Source organism: Accipiter gentilis, unplaced genomic scaffold (genome assembly GCF_929443795.1).
Source record: "Accipiter gentilis unplaced genomic scaffold, bAccGen1.1, whole genome shotgun sequence".
Classification (NCBI taxonomy): Eukaryota; Metazoa; Chordata; class Aves; order Accipitriformes; family Accipitridae; genus Astur; species Astur gentilis.
The window spans coordinates 539,580-558,102 of NW_026060847.1; the positions used below are offsets into that span (position 1 = coordinate 539,580).

An 18,523-nucleotide genomic window follows, 5' to 3' on the forward strand; every position below is an offset into this window, starting at 1 on the left:
CTACCACTGTCCTTCACTCGGCATCACACCCCCCCACACACATCAAACTGCTCCCAGGAAGAGCTGTGAGCACCCCATGAAGGAAAGGATCCCCCTTCCCAGGGGAATGGGGGTCAGGGTTTGGCCATCCTGCTTGGAAAAACACATTTGGGGCTTTCACAGCCACCTCCACAATTGATCTTCCACCTGTAATCAGTGCCTCTGACTTCCTGTTTCACCAGCCCCCAGGGACGGTCTCCTTGTCTGGGCATTCCCTCCACGGTCTCTTCAATGATATTCCTCAGTGGCGCCCACTAACACCCTCTGAAACTTGGAAGTTTGATGCTGGCTTTTACTTCTTGAGAGGCTTGTTGTCTTTCAGGATCTGCAGTTCAGGAACTTGGCACCAGAGGGCTCATTAGCATGAAAACTCCCTAATGAGCCAAGGCTCTGTGCAGTATTTTCTTTTAGGTCTTCAATTCTTATGTGGTTAATTAGAGAGATTTCAGGAGTGTAGTCAAAGTGGAAAGACTTCAATACTAAACAATAAGAAGGAATTATTCCCCCCCCCCCTTTTCTTTATTTTTCTGCTCATGCACCATATGCTATCAGTAATCCTCAATTCATATTGATCCTCCTAATGGAGTTTGAATGATTGGTAAAAGCAAGACCCTTTATGTCTGAACAATCTATGGTCATTTTTCATCCTTACCCCCAGCCCCACCTTTTCTCTCAGCCACCTGGCACCAGCTCCCTCCTGCTTGGAGAACGAGCTGCACACAGACATGCAGTGATGCAGTACACTCAGCAGCTGCATATTAAGTCCATGTTATCTCCTCTGAAGTCCACTTCCCACAGCAGATAGCCTTAGGTGAACAAAACCCACATTTTTGTGTAAGGAGAGATCCCAGAACCCCCCAAAACACTCCCTGCCCTGGACTCTGTCCATATCCGCTCTTTGCACACAGCAAGTCACACATTGAAGTCACGAGCTCCCGTGATTCACAGAGGGGGGAAAAAAGAGTCAAAGTGAATGAAATGCTCTCTTTTGAATAGTCAAACGGGTACTAATCCCAATGTATCTGGGACACAGGAGTGTCTTCCAGCAGACTCTGCAATACCTAGACCCACGCATTTTTCATTCCCTGCAGGGTAAAGTACCTGGGGCTCCATTGTCAGTGAAGGCAGGCATGAGAGTGATCCCTTCGAATGCTGGGCACCTTGGGTGCTGTTGCCCAGCCTTCTTTTTCTACCCGTATTAAGTAGTCATCCATTACGATCCAAAAACCCCCATGGCACTATGTCTAGTTGAGGCTTGACTATCTCCATTGTGGACATCCCACAGTCTTTCTGGGTGCACGTTCCCAGTGCCGGCCAGATCTTATAGTGCAGATTCTTTTCTCTTAAGCCTAGTCTGTATTTCCCATGGCCCAACTTTTTCCCATGGCTTCTCATCCTTCCACTGTGCCCACGTGGGAAGACTCTGACTCATCCTCCTCTGCACCATCCCATAAGCTAGCCGTAGACAGTGGCAGTATCATCTCCCTTAGGCAAGCCTTGAATTTCTGTCATCCTTCTCTTTGGCCCACTGATATCGATTGGTCTTCAGCACACTCCCCATTTCCAGCAGCTGGATGTTGTTGCACATGTGGGCCTAAACCTGTGTCTATAACTGCCGTGCTGATCCCCACCAGGTCCCACTCCAGCTTCAGGAGATAACTAGGCATGATAAGTCAGGGGTTACCCACCCCATTCCAGGGGTCTTCATCCCAATGAGACAGACCCTGTCCTCACACCAGTGTATTGTCTGTACCATTTCTGCAGTCACTCCATGGGGAATGGAGGTGACCCGCTTTGATGCACATGTGCATCCACAGAGGCAGCTCCTCACACGCTGTTCTCTACAACATGGACTGTGGCAGAGGGGCCTAGTTCTACCTGTAATTACTTATGAGATGCCCCCATCACCCTGGAAAGTCTTTCTCTGCAGGGGTAGAAAACCTTTCCGTTGCTCTCAGTGAAAGTATTGACCCATGGAGGTGTAATGACTGTCAGCTAAATGGCAGTCACACTTGTGAGTTACCTGCCAGAAAAGAAAGTGTACTGTGCTAAAAAAGGAGGAGTGCAGTTTCAAAGTGCAGATCTCCTAACTCCTCTGCCTTTCTTAGCCCAGACGTGGAGAAAGTGACAAAGAAGGTGTGATGCATAAGTATCCTGACTCAGATGACCAAACCAAGGACTCTCTGATACCACGATGGTATCACAGATATCACAAAGGGAGAGCTGTGCCTTTCTGGAGGGCAAACTACAGCCTGGCAGGAGTCCCACAACAACACAATAACACAGTGTTGGTTTAAAGAAGATGTGAGAGTCATAGCCATATGATGTAGGCTATAGACATAGGCCCCATGGACTACATCCTGGAGCCCCACAGGTTAGAAGGGGGCTTGGGCACCTCCTTGCAGACACTTCCATGCCAGGACCAACAGGGTCAAGTGTCTGAAATGCAACTGAACGCCCCATCCCAAAGAGCCTGGGAGCTAGAACAGGAGCAGCAGGCACAGATGGGGAAAACAAGGAGCAATAGTGTCATCCTCCTGCCGAGGGACAGACAGATGGGCACCCAGGAGACCCTTCACCTTACCCAGCTGTGCACACCACCTTCCACAGCAGCACCACAGGGCAGTCTCTTTCAGCCCCTTTCTCCGGCAGAGGGGAAGGTGCACAATGGGGGAGAGATGCAGGCGATATGCTCCTCTGCTTGAGGTCCTGCTGCAGAGGAGACATGTCTGGGCTGAGCTTGATCCCTCAGGTAACCCTTACCAGACCTCATCCTGACCCCAATCTGTGCATCAACTTCCTGGCTTGACCGTGGACCTGCTCCATCATCAGAACCTTGCCAGATGACCTGGACTCTGAACTGCCTCCAGCTGCCAGCCCCCTGGCCTGCCCTGCTCCCTTGGTGGGAGCTCAGGCTGGTGAGGCCCCCTCCCTGCTCACCTGGGGATACCCCTCACTTCCCAGCTAGCTCTGCCTTCCGGAGCAGTTGTCCCTTGCTCCCCCCTAACAGAGCTGAGGTCCCAATCTTGTCACCATTACCTGAATCTCCGCTGCCCTCCCCTATGCTCTGGTTGACTTGATGGCTTCACGATGCCCGTTGTCCTGACGGACTCTCACATTGCTACAGCTGACAGGGCTTCACAAGGAACAACCCACCAACATCCTGGACTTTTCCTCTGCCCTCTCTCCATAATGTTGTCTCTACTTGGCAAGCTTAGTGATGAAATTGCTAGGGGAAAAAAAAAAAAAAAAAAAGAAAAACCAACCAAAAAAAACCTCAAAGCAAGAGGAAAATAAAACCCAAGAAAAACAAGTGATGCAAAAGAAGACAATTGCTCACCACCAACCAATCAATGCCCAGCCAATCCCCAAGCAATGGCAGCTGCTTCCGACCTCTACCTCCCCAGTTTTCTTTCTGAGCATGACATCACATGCTATGGAATATCCCTTTGGTCAGTTGGGGTCAGCTGTCCCAGCTGTGTCCCCTCCCAACTTCTTCTGCACCCGCAACCTACTTGCTGGCAGAGCAGTGTGAGAAGCAGAAAAAGCCTTAATGCTGTGCAACCACTGCTCAGCAGTGACGACATCATAAGTGTGTTACCAACCCCGTTTTCAGCACAAATCGAAAACGCAGCCCCATACAAGCTACTGTGAAGAAATTTAACTCTGTCCCAGCCAAAACCAGCACACTCAGGTTGGAAAGGACTTCAGGAGGTCTCCAGCTCAGCAGGGTCAACTCTGGAGTAAGAGCTGGTTGCTCAGCACTGGATCTAAGTTACGACTTGCAAACCTCCAAGAATGGAAATAGTATAATTTCTCTGGGCAGCCACTTCCTGTGCTTGACTGTCCTCATGAGGAAAACACTTTCCCTTGCCTCTGGTGTGAACTTTTCTTGTGTCAGTCTCTTGTACTCCCTCCATGCACCACCGTGAACTGACTGGAGGACATGGGAGAAGGGAAAAGCTCCTTGTCTCCAGCCCCCTGCACCTGAAAGGAGCTCCAGCAAATCTCGCTCAGTACAGCAGACAATAACTGTGCCTCATGACTGAGCCGGTGGCCATTCCTGAAAAATTTCCTTCAAACTGGAAGCCTCCTGGAAGCTCCAGCTTTTTGGACAAGGTAGCTTTCTTCTCAGTTTCATGTCTGACTCTCTCCTCTTACAAAATACAGTTAAATTCTTCTTAATTTGGAAAGGAGGAGAGGAAATCCCAATAGTGCACAAGGATCGAGGAGAGAACCTGGCCCATTCAAATCTGTGGGGCTTCATCCACAGCTGCTGAGAGAGGACAGGCTGCTGGGTGGATGTGCACAGGCAAGTGAAAGAGGGTCGGGCTGCCCAGGGGGAATGCAGAGACTGTCTGTGCATGCAGGGGTGGAGTCAGGGCAACTCTAGTTAGAGCTCAGCTGGAGCTGGAACCAGCAAAGGCTGGATAAGCAGAACAGCTTCTCTAAGTACATCCACAGCAAAAGCTATGAGAGGAGCTAAGGAAAATGTGTACCTGCTGCTCAGTGGGGCAGGGGACCTTGTCGCCAAGGGCATGTACAGACCTGAGGTACTCAGCACCTTTTTCCTCTGCCTGAGGCTTCCCAGTTTCCCAAGCCTCCTAGCAGAAACTGGGGGAGCTGAGCACCCAGGCCCTGCTGACCCCAGCTGCGTCTCACATGGGCATAGAAGACAGCCATCTTCTGGGAACTCTTGGGGTCTGGTCCAGAAGACAAGCCATGCTGGGCTGGCCTTTTTTCCTTACTCAGGATATGGAGACGTGTGGGAGGATGGAGCTGGCCATGTACCACCCCAAAGCTGGGCTGAGCAGCCAGCACTGGAGATGAGTGATGTGAGGGGCTGCCCTGTGACAAGTGTCCCGCAGCAGCTTCTCCTTGTGTCCAGGGGGCAAGGGATCAGACCGAGCTTTTCTTCTGCACCTTCCACACTTGGTTTCTCTCCAGCAAGTGCTGGCTCTGCACCAGGAGTACAATGCTGTTAGCCCACACTGCCCAGTCATATTGAGGAGCTCAATGGTCATCTCCATTTTTCGGACAAGCTCAGCCCCATTCCCAGCTCTCCCTGGTACCCACCACAGGGAGCTGCAGAGCTCTGGGATCTCCTACCAAAGCCTGAGCTCCTCTGAAGGGAACAGCAGTGCCAGGAAGATGGGGAGCAGGGGCATCAGGGAGGAGAGCATGTCAGCCCTCCTGTCAGCCCCAAACTGCAGGCCAGCAATGGCATGAGGAAATGGAGGCCAATGACTCCCTTGTATCCAGGAAAGTCCTCACCAAGACAGCCTTTGCCTTCCCCCCATTCCCACTGCCAGCCCCGCTCCCCAGGACAGCGTTGAAAGCCTTGGTCCTGGGGATCCTGCGACCCCTCCAGCAGCTCCTGCTGCTCCAGCCATAGAGCAGCCAGCCCTTAACTGGCATGTGCAGAAATGGATTTCTCTTTCTTATTTCATCCAGAAGCACGAGAGGTGTTTGGGTGCTACACTAGATCCAGGCCACTTTTTTTTTCCTGAGGGTGCATGAATCACTCTCCAGCCTCCCTCCCTGTGCCTGCTGGGTCCCTGCTGCCTCTCCTGGGATTGCAGAGCCCTCCATTACCTTTTGGATCTAGTGTTTTCCGATTTTATGACCATGCTCTCCCGATCCAATATCAGGGAGGTTTGTTAAATGATCCCGAGAGTGAGATTAAGACACAAACGAGGTCAGATGCTGTACAACCTTACAAATTTTATTTCCTACAATAACCAATAATTGCGATAGAACAGAGGGAGGAAGGAGAAAACGAGGCAGACCTAAGCAAGAGAATGGAAGAGAGGTAGCAAGAGTAGTTACCACCACCATGAAGCCAGCAACGTCCCGCTGAGTCGGTTCTGGTGCCGGTGATGGAGGGTTGGGTTCCTCTGCTGCCAGTCAGGTGTCACTCCTTCATAGCCAGGTGTCATAGTCCCTCCGATGTTTTCCAGGTTCAGGTCTTCCATCTGTGAGAGGGGAGTACGCAGTTCTCTTATTGTCCCAGTCCCCACAATTTTTTGGAAAAGTCCACCCATTTCCACAGAACTCATTACCCTATGGGGCAAGCACAGCTTGGCAGGTACGGGTGTGGTGGTTTCTTCGGGGACGTCTTTGTGCGTACTCTCCCATACAACAGCAGGACATTGAGGCAGCAGCATCATGAGTCAGCAACTCAGCACAGTTCCTCACATTCTCCCATACCACAGCAGGACATTGAGGTAGCATCACCGTGAGTCAGCACATTCTCCCATACAACAGCAGGACATTGAGGCAGCAGTAATGTAAGTCAGCAATTTAGCTGACTGTGGTGGTGAGATGACACTTTTTAAAGACATAGCATTAGGGAGCCAGCTGCGATAATATTGTAAGCATTTACAGAATGCTTCTAGGTCACACACAGCAGGTTTCACCATTAGTGGAGCTGGGATGAATCCAAACATTTCTGTAGGATCGCAAGTATGACGGAGACAGCAACAAGAAAAACCAAGCACATTGCAGGCGTGCCCTTAGGCACCATGGGTACCACGACGGCATAGGGCTGGTCAAGGCATTCTAGATGAAAAATGGCTCTGAAACCATTTTTCTCACTGTGTCCTTGAATTCCCTCTCCAAAGAATGGAGGACAGCTAATTCCAAGAGCATGATTTCACCGAGAGCAGGTGTCTAAAAGAGATGGAGATTTCCCCCTCTGTTAACCCCCATTTCTGTCCCTAGGCAGTGACAGCAAGAGGTCCATTTTCCCTTCTGTAGGGCAGTGACTCTGCCGAGCCAGCGCAGATATCCAGCCTCTGGTTAGAAACCCTTGGAGGGGATGGGTATTCAGCTCCCCCATGCACCCCACAGACCCACCCTCTTGCTGCAGTGCAGATGTGCACAAAAGAGGCTCCTGCATGCAAGTACCTGGTCTGAGATCCTTCTCTAACCAGTAGGGATGGAGGATGGCAGTTGGTTACTCACACTTCTGTGTGGCCTGCTGCATTTGCAGTGCCAGGGTGGTCCGAGACATGTACAAGTGCCTGCAAGCCCTGACAGAGCAATTCTGAGTGACCCAAAGCCTTCCTCTGCGTCAATACTAGAGATGACTGGGCCTCCACTGAATGGGGGTGACACTAATCACTCTCCAGACTCCTTCACCCCTGCTGTGGGGTCCATGCTGCATCCTCTGGGATTGCAGAGCCCTTGTTTCCCTGTGGATAAACCAATTTGGCACTTTACCTTCGGTGACTCCACCTTGGGTGCTCTCTCACATTCACTGCCCACCTTGGGCACACTCTGTCCCTGGAGAGCCTGGGGGATCTCCAGGCAGCTCCAGTTTCCCCTTGAGAATGACGTTGTCTGCCCCGTTTGCCATATGACAGCCTTGGGTATGTCACTCAGTGACCAGCCATGGCCTCCACTGTCACTAGACAGTGACGGGTGAGCCCTAAATCCAATCCTTCATCTCTACCTAGTCACAAGGTGACTGAGAGGCTTTTGCTCCTGCAGTCATGCAGAACCCTGAGCAACAGCCGTTTACATGTCTACTCCTGACTCCAGCATTGGAAGACAAGTCCAGTGTTCATGCGCAGCACAGAAGAGATCTCATTTTATTACACAGATGTTGTAATGTGTTCAGATCTCAAAAGGCATTAGACACCTTTATAGAGGCCCCAGGTAAGAGAGAGGGGGTTCATACCTCTGTAGAAGCAAAAGGAATCCTAACGGTACTGTAGGAACATTATAAATGAAGAATGATAAAAATTCATTTCTGATAGAAATTAATTTCTCATTGAATAAATGAAAATTGACAATAATAATAATAAAGAGAACAACAAAAAAAATCAGGACTGGTGTGGAATACCCTGGCAGTCATTTGTGGAGAGATGGGATGTTTCTCGGTGCAAAAGAGGACCCGTGTAATCAGTTTCCTAATGCCATCCCTGAGGTCCTGATTCCTCATGCTGTAGATGAGGGGGTTCAGAGCTGGAGGAACCACTGAGTACAGAACTGCCAGCACAAGGTCCAGATATGTGGATGAGATGGAGGGGGGCTTCAGGTAGGCAAATATAGCAGTGCTGATAGACAGGGAGACCACGACCAAGTGAGGAAGGCACATGGAAAAGGCTTTGTGCCGTCCCTGCTCAGAGGGGATCCTCAGCACAACCCTGAAGATCTGCACATAGGACAGCACAATGAAAACAAAACATCCAAAAGCAAAAAAGGCACTAACTGCAAGTACCCCAACTTCCCTGAGGTAGGCATCTGAGCAGGCGAGCTTGAGGATCTCGGGGATTTCACAGAAGAACTGGTCCACAGCATTGCCTTGGCAAAGGGATAGTAAAAATGTATTGGCAGTGTGCGGCACAGCATAGAGGAACCCACTGCCCCAGGCAACTGCTGCCATGTGGACACAAGCTCTGCTGCCCAGGAGAGTCCCGTAGTGCAGGGGTTTGCAGATGGCAGCGTAGCAGTCATAGGCCATGACAGTGAGGAGATACAATTCTGCTGAGATCAAAAAGATTAACAGAAAGACCTGGGCAGCACATCCTGGGTAGGAGATGGCCCTGGTGTCCCGGAGGGAGTTGGCCATGGCTTTGGGGACAGTGGTGGAAATGGCACCCAGGTCGAGGAGGGAGAGATTGAGGAGGAAGAAGTACATGGGGGTGTGGAGGTGGTGGTCACAGGGTACGGTGGTGATGATGAGGCCGTTTCCCAGGAGGGCCACCAGGTAGATGCCCAGGAGGAGCCAGAAGTGCAAGAGCTGCAGCTCCCGTGTGTCTGAAAATGCCAGGAGGAGGAACTCAGTGATGGAGCTGCCGTTGGACATCTGCTTCCTCTGGACACAGGGGACTGTCCAAGGAGGAAAAGGTAGTGACAAGTTACTAGAAACATCTCAGAGTAAACCAAATTTATGTCTCCTACACCCTCCCCCTGACACACACCCTTTTTCCTTCCTCAGGAGGAACTTTCATTCTGCCTCTGGTCTTCCGCTTCATTATCTGTGTCTCTGTGTGCTGGAGCAGGGCCTCTGCCCATTGCCTCTTGAGCAGTTGACCCAGCCCCACTGCAGTGATTAGATGGGAATGTGGCAGGGGGGCTGGGCTTGATATTCAGAATATGTCAGATAAAATCACTCCTAACACAGGAGGGCTTGTCAGCATCTGCACTCCCAGTGTTAAAGAATGTTGGTGGCAGAAAGAAGTTTTAGGGGCCTTGCTTTTTTTTAACCTACTTCTCCCATACTGCCCTGTGAGTATTCTCTGAAATCAGAAATCATGAGCTGAGATGTGAGAGGGAAAGGGATTCACTGTGGCTTAGTGAGGAGTGAATAGAACTGGTTGGGCTTGTTCCCAGCTGCCCCATGCTTGCAGTTTTCTCAGATGGAGTGTGATCACACTCCCATGGTACCAGTAAAAGCCACCAGATGCTGCTGAGAGCAGAGGGACCCACTGCAGACCACTAAATGCCTCACCCTTTCTCAAGGTCTCAGCGCCCTCTTTCTACCCAAGGACACACACGGCTCATTTCACCAACCCAACAGCATTTCCTCAGTCATAGCATCTCCACACTTCTCTCTGTGGTCTTTCAGATAACAGAAACATGCTTATGTGAATGATTTCCATGCTTAAGGACAACTCACAGCTTGGAAAGCCAGCCCAAAGAGATAGTTAATGTCCTAATGATTACATGTAATCCAGGGAAAACCAGCTCATTTCCCAGCCCCACGGACTGCATTGCCCACAGCCCCACAGGAGAAAGCTGGGACACCTCATTTCCATGGACACACCTGCATAGGAGGACCCACAAGGTCAGAGTGTGACCCTGCAGCTGAAACTCCCATTCCCACAGAGCCTGACAGCAAGAATGAAATAACACTAAAAAACCCACAGACAACTCGAGAAACATGGGAAAATACAGTGAGGGTCTGGCTGAGAGAGGCAAGCAGGGAGGCAGCTGGGCACTCAGGAAAGTTCTGCTTACTCAGCTGTTCAGACCTCCTCACAGACACCAACAGTGCCAGGCAGATGCTCTCAGCCCTGAGCTCTGTAGAGGGAAATGGGCACGTGGCTGGAGAGCTGCACCCACGGCTCTGCTGGCGCTCTGGCTGCTGAGGAGATGGTTCATGCCTTGGACCCCCCAGCTCTGAAGGGCAGAGACTTTGCTGGGAGGGAGAGGAGACAAGGGGGCTTGCTCAGAGGAAGGGGTCTGCGCTGGAGGGGATCATACAGAGATTTCTGAATTCTCCCTCCCACAACATTTCTGCGTTTTGTTTCCTCTCATACCCTGATCATATTCCTGTTGCCTGGAGATTTTTTCCTGGGAGATGTTTTCCTATCCCATTTCTTTTCCCTGTCAGCACTCACAGACCCCATCCCAACCTTTGCACACCCATCTTGGACCTACAGAAACCTGCCTGTTTGCAGAGCACTGGCTGGGTGCATGCTCCTGTTTGCAGGTGCAAAAGGGCAGCTCAGAACAACCCTGATGGGTCCAGCAAAGGGGGTGCTGTCCCTAGGCAGGACAGTGGCTCAAGGCACTTTAACAGGCTCCTAGCAGACCTACTGATCACTGTGCCCTGGTACGCAGCCCCCTGCAGCAGAGGGACCCCGCTCTAAAGCACAGCTCGGGGCGGGGGGGGGCGTGTGTGCCCTGCACAAATGTCTTCACACTCCTGCAGCCGTCCCCACAAAAAAATAGCTGTCATGCCCTGTCCTTCTGACGGTACAGCAGGGAATTCCTGCTCTGGAGCACATCCTTCTCTACTGTAGAGAAACTGTGAGTTTTACTTACAGAACTCACAAGCTGTGGATTGTGCGAGCTTTTGAAGATCCCGTCAGGATACTCTTGTGCATTGCCCTGCAGTCAGAGAACTACCCTGTGAAGATGTGTCCTGCAACAAAGCCCTCCTTTGTCCTCCAACTGCTGACTGCCTTTAACCTCCCTCTTCCTGACTTCTCTGGCCTCTTAGCCTGCAGGCAGTGCCCTCAGCCCTGCTGCACTTTGCAGAGGAGCTGCTCCTGGGCAGAGCTGTCTCTCGGCAGTGCTGCCTGCTTGCTATGAGCTCCCTCCAGCCCAGGAGCCCAGCCCAGCTCAGCAGCAGAGGAGCAGCCCAAGGCAGCCCTTTCTCTGCCCCCTCTGGGCTCCCTCCAGGTGTCCCTGGGGCTCCAGGGGGATCTGCTGGAAAACAGGCTGAGGCAATCACTGATGTTCTCTCCCTCAGCTACTGAGAGACTTATGTCCTATGGCACTTCTTTTATTAGAAAAAGAGTTGGGTATGTGTTAAGCAGGCTCACACAATGAAATCCAAGTGGTGTGAAAACTCAGATTTGTTGAGTGGTAAACAATAAATGGCTTATCAGAGATGCTGCAGGGACAAACATCCCTCCTCTTGCCAGGGCAGCTCTGTCCCCACAATTAGCTCTGAGTGGCTGCCTGCGGACAAGTGTCCCTAGTCCTTGCATCGCATATGCACACACACACATGACAGAGTGAGAATACTCAGAGATATTAAAGAAAATATTGAATAAGAAGGTAGAAGAAGACAGGACAGACTGAAGTGATCAGGCACAGGGCTCAGCCAAACAAGTGCGCTGACTGGCCCATTTTACCATCGAATTATAGAATCATAGAATCTTTGAATAGTTTGTGTTGGAAGGGTCCTTTGAAGGTCATCTAGTCCAAATGCTCTGCCATGAGCAGGGACATCTTCAACCTCAACAGGTTGCTCAGAACTTTGTCCAACCTGACCTTGAAGGTTTCCAGGGATGGGGCATCTACCACCTCTCTGGGCAACCTGTTCCAGCGTTCTACCGCCCTCATCATAAAAAAGCTCTTCCTTATATCTAGTCTGAATCTACCCTCCTTTAGTTTATAAGCATTACCCCTTACCCTATCGCAACAGGTCCTAGTAAAAAGTCTGTCCCCATCTTGCTTATAACCCCCCTGAATTACTGAAAGGCCGCAATAAGGTTTCCCTGGAGCCTTCTCTTCTCTGGGGGCTGAACAACCCCAAGTCTCTCAGCCTGTTGTCACAGGAAAGGTGTTCCAGCCCTCTGATCATTTTTGTGTCCCTCCTCTGGACTCACTCCAACATGTCCATGTCTTTCCTGTGCTGAGGACCCCAGAGCTGGACACAGTACTCCAAGTGGGGTCTCACGAGAGCAGAGCAGAGAGGCAGAATCACCTCCCTCAACCTGCTGGTCACGCTTCTTTTGATGCAGCCAAGAATATGGTTGGCTTTCTGGGCTGTGAGGGCACATTGCTGGCTAATGCCCAGCTTTTCACCCACCAGTACCTCCATGTCTTTCTTTGCATGGCTGCTCTCAATCCCTTCACCCCCCAACACATATTGATATCGACGGTTATTTGACATGGGACTGGCCCCTTTGATACCCTTTTCTGCCAACCCCTATCTTTATTTCTCCCTGCTCCACCTTCCCCTGCATGTCTTTCACGGGTTTGCACATCTCTATGGATTCCCGCATCCCTCCCAGTCCAGCATTCCCCTGGTTCACAGTCTTGCAGAGTCTAGGCTGATTCTCCTGGAAGTGGTGCCGGTGGTTTCTCAATGGCCCATCAACTACTGTGAGCAGTGAAGTTTGTTTCTTGCTGTTGTCTCCATGGTTGCTCTGCCAGGCCTGTGCCTTGATAAATTTTGGTTCCTGGATTCCCCTTTTTCTATTGGTTTCCCAGTTGAAAGCTCCTGACCCAACCTCACAGCCCAGGGACAAACCACAGGATGGTGCTGCCTGTCAGCCCCGCTTGCATTCTGCTGCCCTGGGGACTCTCAGGTCCCCCCAGACCCCTGAGAAATATTCCCCTGCAGCTGACCCTGCTGAAGACAGGAAATCATAGAATCAGAGAATCAAGGAATCATTGAGGTTTGGAAAAGACCCTTAAGACCATCATGTGCAGTGGCATAGAGGGAAAAATTCCTAATGTAAAAGTCAGTGGTACTCCAGTGCGTGCCTGGAGAGACGAAACCACAGCCATGAACAGCCCCCAGGACATCATGAACACAAAGTCCTGCACAGCTCGGCTATGCAAGGTGGAGGGGAGGTCCATTGAGCACCTGGAGCCCATGACTGCCCTGATCCAATGTCGGGGAAAGTTTCAATATGATCCCAAGAGCGAGATTAAGACACAAACGAGGTCAAATGCCATATACCCAAAACAGCTTTTATTATCAAAAGTGGCAAAAGTAGAAAATAGGAGCAATAAGATAGAATGGAAGAAAAAGGCAGAAATCAAACAAGCAGTCGGGATAGAGTTGCAAGAATAGTCACCACTGTCGTGGTTTCAGCCCGGCCGGTAACAAAGGACCACGCAGCCGCTCGCTCACTCCTCCGCCCCCCTCCGGTGGGATGGGGAGGAGACGGAGGAGAGAAAAGGAAAAGAAACTGGAACCTCGAGGGTTGAGATAAAGGCAGTTTACTGGGACAAACACAAAAGAGATTACAACAACAACAACGGCACTAATGAAAAAAGGTATACAAAAAGAGTGATGCACAGTGCAACTGCTCACCACCCGGGACCCGACGCTCCGCCACTTCCCCCACCGAAAAAACAGAGAGGACCCCCCGGCCCGCTCCCCATTTATATACTGGGCAGGATGTCACATGGTATGGAATAGCTCCTTGGCTAGTTCAGGTCAGCTGCCCCGGCTATGCCCCCACCTCCCAGGTTCCTGTAAAAATTAACTCTATCCCAGCTGAACCCAGGACATTATCCACCCCTTATTCTATACCATCTACATCATGCCCAGATCTTACTTTTTTTTTATTTTTTTTTTTTTCCAATCAACCACTACAACTTTCCTTGTCTTATATATAAGTATATGGACTCCACCCCCCGACCTCGCACACACACACACGGTGTTCCTTTAGCCTATGGGCTATCCCTCTAATGTGTCCATCAATTTTGGGGCTCTATCTGTTGTAACAGTTCTTCAGGATAAGAGAGAGATGGTGTGAGATGTTGGGTTGTTGTACGCTGCCTCTGGAACTTGTGGCTAGTACATTTGGTGCAACTCATGCCCCTGGTCTGCAGGTCGAAGATGTTGATCTTGAGGAAATTGGTGGGTGCCAGTTCAAGTTCTATCGCTGTTGTACTTGGCTCAGTTTCAAAAGTCCATCCTGTAGTCATTTGGATAATTCTCACAATAATACCCTTGATATGGTATATAGACACTATAGATACAATGACATGCATTGGCAGGTTATTTAGCAGTTAAATATCATACAGCCCAATTCACTGGCTATTCTCTCCCAAAATCAAATCTCCCTGAGGTACACATCGAACCTCCCCATCCTTCTGCATCACCCACCAGGTGTACCCAGGTCCTTGAGCAAAAACAACCCCTTGAATGGGTTTGCTTCTGCTTGAGGGAGGACTAACCCAGACTGTCTTTCCTAACATACTCCTCATGCGCACTACAGGGACTTTATCCCCTTCTACAGTATGTGGATCTCTTGGTTGGGCGGGGCCAGCCCGATTGGCGGATCCTCTAGTATTAACTAACCAGGTGGCTTTTGTTAAATGTGTATCCCAATGCTTGAAAGTTCCACCCCCCATCGCTCTCAATGTAGTTTTCAGCAGTCCATTGTACCGTTCAATTTTTCCGGAGGCTGGTGCGTGATAAGGGATGTGATACACCCACTCAATGCCATGTTCTTTGGCCCAGGTGTCTACGAGGTTGTTTCGGAAGTGAGTCCCGTTGTCCGACTCGATTCTTTCTGGGGTGCCGTGTTGCCATAAAATTTTCTCTTCAAGGCCCAGGATAGTGTTCTGGGCAGTGGCGTGGGACACAGGGTATGTTTCCAGCCACCCAGTGGTTGCTTCCACCATTGTAAGCACATGGCACTTGCCTTGGCGTGTTCGTGGGAGTGTGATATAGTCAATCTGCCAGGCCTCCCACTGTTTATATTTCAGCCATCGTCCTCCATGCGACAGGGGTTTTTGCCGCTTGGCTTGCTTAATTGCAGCACATGTTTCACATTCATGGATGACCTGTGCGATAGTGTCCATGGTCAAGTCCACCCCTCGATCTCGAGCCCATCTATATGTTGCATCTCTTCCCTGATGGCCTGAGGTATCGTGGGCCCACTGAGCCATAAATAGCTCACCTCTACGTTGCCAGTCCAGGTCCACCTGAGACACTTCAATCTTGGCGGCCTGATCTGCCTGCTCGTTGTTTTGATGTTCTTCAGTGGCTCGACTCTTGGGTACATGAGCATCTACGTGACGTACTTTTACCACTAGCTTCTCTATCCGAACAGCGATATCTTGCCACAGTGCGGCAGCCCAGATGGGTTTACCTCTGCGCTGCCAGTTGCCCTTCTTCCATTGCTGTAGCCACCCCCATAGGGCATTTGCCACCATCCACGAGTCAGTATAGAGATAGAGCACTGGCCACTTTTCTCTTTCAGCAATGTCTAACGCTAGCTGGATGGCTTTCACCTCTGCAAACTGACTCGATTCACCTTCTCCTTCAGCAGTTTCTGTGACTAGTCGTGTAGGACTCCATACAGCAGCCTTCCACCTTCGATGTTTTCCCACAATGCGACAGGACCCATCAGTGAACAGGGCATATTGCCTCTCATTTTCTGGCAGTTTATTATACAGCGGGGCTTCTTCGGCCCGTGTCACCTCTTTCTCTGGCGACATTCCAAAATCTTTGCCTTCTGGCCAGTCCGTAATCACTTCTAACATTCCTGGGCGACCGGGGTTTCCTATGCGAGCTCGCTGTGTGATCAGTGCGATCCACTTACTCCACGTGGCGTCAGTCGCGTGATGCGTAGAGGAAACTTTCCCTTTGAACATCCAGCCCAGCACTGGCAGTCGAGGTGCTAAGAAGAGCTGTGTTTCAGTACCAACCACTTCTGAGGCGGCTCGAACTCCTTCATATGCTGCCAAGATCTCTTTTTCAGTTGGAGTATAGCGAGCCTCGGATCCTCGATATCCCCGACTCCAAAACCCCAGAGGTCGGCCACGGGTCTCCCCAGGTGCTTTCTGCCAAAGGCTCCAGGTAGGGCCATTCTCCCCAGCTGCAGTGTAGAGCATATTTTTAATATCTTGTCCTGTCCGGACTGGCCCAAGAGCTACTGCGTGAACAATCTCCTGCTTAATCTGTTCAAAGGCTTGTCGTTGCTCAGGCCCCCATTTAAAATCGTTCTTCTTCCGAGTAACTTGGTAGAGAGGGCTTACAATTTGACTGTAATTTGGAATATGCATTCTCCAAAAACCCACAACACCTAAGAAAGCCTGTGTTTCCTTTTTATTAGTCGGTGAGGACATAGCTGCTATTTTGTTGATGACGTCCACAGGGATCTGACGACGCCCATCTTGCCATTTTACTCCTAAGAACTGGATCTCCTGCGCAGGTCCCTTGACCTTACTTTCTTTTATGGCAAAACCAGCCTTCAAAAGGATTTGGATTATTTTCTTCCCTTTCTCAAAAACTTCTTCTGCCGTGTTGCCCCATACGATGATGTCATCAATATATTGCAAGTGCTCTGGAGCTTCACCTTTTTCTAGTGCAGCCTGGATCAGTCCATGACAAATGGTGGGGCTGTGTTTCCACCCCTGGGGCAGTCGATTCCAGGTGTACTGGACGCCCCTCCAAGTGAAAGCAAACTGAGGCCTGCACTCCGCTGCCAAGGGAATGGAGAAAAATGCATTAGCAATGTCAATTGTGGCATACCACTTAGCTGCCTTTGATTCCAGTTCATATTGAAGCTCTAACATATCTGGCACAGCAGCGCTTAGCGGTGGCGTGACTTCATTCAGCCCACGATAATCTACTGTTAGTCGCCATTCCCCATTGGATTTCTGCACGGGCCATATGGGACTATTAAAGGGTGAGTGAGTCTTGCTGATCACTCCTTGGCTCTCCAGTTGGCAAATCAGCTTATGGATTGGGATCAGGGAGTCTCGGTTGGTGCGATATTGTCGCCGGTGCACTGTCGTGGTAGCAATTGGCACCTGTTGTTCTTCAACCTTCAGCAACCCCACAACCGAAGGGTCTTGGGAGAGACCCGGCAGGGTAGACAGCTGTTCAATCTCCTCCGTCTCCAATGCAGCTATACCAAAGGCCCAACGGTACCCTTTTGGGTCCTTGAAATACCCCCTCCTGAGATAATCTATACCAAGGATGCACGGGGCCTCTGGGCCAGTCGCAATGGGGTGTTTATGCCACTCATTCCCGGTTAGACTCATTTCAGCTTCCAATACGGTTAGCTCTTGGGATCCCCCTGTCACACCAGAGATACAGATGGGTTCTGCCCCTTTATAACTAGATGGCATTAGGGTACATTGTGCACCAGTGTCCACTAGAGCCTTATATTCCTGTGGGTCTGATGTGCCAGGCCATCGAATCCACACTGTCCAGTAGACTCGGTTGTCCCTCTCCTCCACCTGGCTGGAGGCAGGGCCCCTCTAATCCTGGTTAGAACATCCGTTACTCACTTTCTGCACACGTAAATCGGAAGTCCCTTCAAGGGGATCAGAAATGAGATCAGCCCATCTACTGCGTCTGGGGGACTGCTCACGGGAAACTGGAGCAGCAGTTTTCCAAGAATTCTCTTTTCTGGTTGCTTTTTCTCGCAACTCCTGTACCCGTGCATCCAAGACTGAAGTGGGTTTTCCATCCCACTTCCTCATGTCCTCTCCATGGTCACGCAGGTAAAACCACAGGTTAGCCCGTCGAGTGTACTTTCTCTCTCCTCTCTCTTGGGCAGAGGAACGCTTACTCCCAATAACTGCGATGCGGGCCTGTACAGGTGAGGAGGAGGACAGATCCACTTTGAATTGCTGGAACTCTCGGGACAACTCCTCCACAGCTGAGACACAGGCCCGTAGGGAGGAAGAGAGACTCCCTTCGTATTGCCGGAGTTGGACAGCCAATTCATCCACCGTTTCTCCATAGCCTTCTCTCCAGGACATTACTGCCAATGAGTTGGCATAGGTTGGTGGTGCACTTCGTAGAAACTTCCGCCACATGGGTTGTGTGCATTGGACTTCATCTGGATCTGTGGGTGACTGCGCATTTTCTGGATCATTGTAAATCACCTCCAGCACGGCTAATTCTCTCAGGTACTGAATACCTCTCTCCATGGTGGTCCACTTGCCTTGGTGACATGTAACTTCATCCCTGAAGGGGTATCTTTCCTTTACACCTAACAAAAGTCGCCTCCAGAGGCTGAGGACTTGTGTTTTTCTCCCAATCGCCTTGTCGATGCCCCCTTCCCTAGACAGAGATCCCAGCTGCTTGGCTTCCTTACCCTCTAATTCCACACTACTAGCCCCGCTATCCCAGCATCGGAGCAGCCAGGTAACAATGTGCTCACCTGGGTGGCGGCTAAAATCTTTTCGCATGTCACGCAACTCACTCATGGATAGAGATCGGGTAATTATTTCAGGTTCTGCCTCTACCTCCTGTTCTCGCGATGACCCTGGTTCATCTTCATCTCTCGCTAAGCGAACTGATTTCTTTGTG

The 18,523-nt window shown here is 50.6% G+C and overlaps 1 protein-coding gene across 1 annotated transcript; it reads right to left on the reverse strand.

The window, feature by feature from the left end:
• Window positions 1-1,547: 1,547 nt before the first annotated feature.
• Window positions 1,548-8,854, reverse strand: LOC126036934 (olfactory receptor 14A16-like). Its single transcript, XM_049797167.1, has 3 exons — window positions 7,889-8,854; window positions 5,875-6,014; window positions 1,548-1,698 (listed from the first exon to the last, which is right to left on the reverse strand). Exons 1-3 carry the CDS (start codon window positions 8,852-8,854, stop codon window positions 1,548-1,550), a joined length of 1,257 nt encoding a protein of 418 aa, XP_049653124.1.
• Window positions 8,855-18,523: the final 9,669 nt, after the last annotated feature.

Coding starts and splice junctions, on each gene's coding strand:
- LOC126036934 (XM_049797167.1), bottom strand. CDS start 8,854: ATGTCCAACGGCAGCTCCATCACTGAGTTCCTCCTCCTGGCATTTTCA. Junction 6,015..7,888: donor CTCCACAAATGACTGCCAGG/GTATTCCACACC, acceptor CCCCTCTCACAG/ATGGAAGACCTGAACCTGGA. Junction 1,699..5,874: donor GGGACGTTGCTGGCTTCATG/GTGGTGGTAACT, acceptor TATCATGCCTAG/TTATCTCCTGAAGCTGGAGT.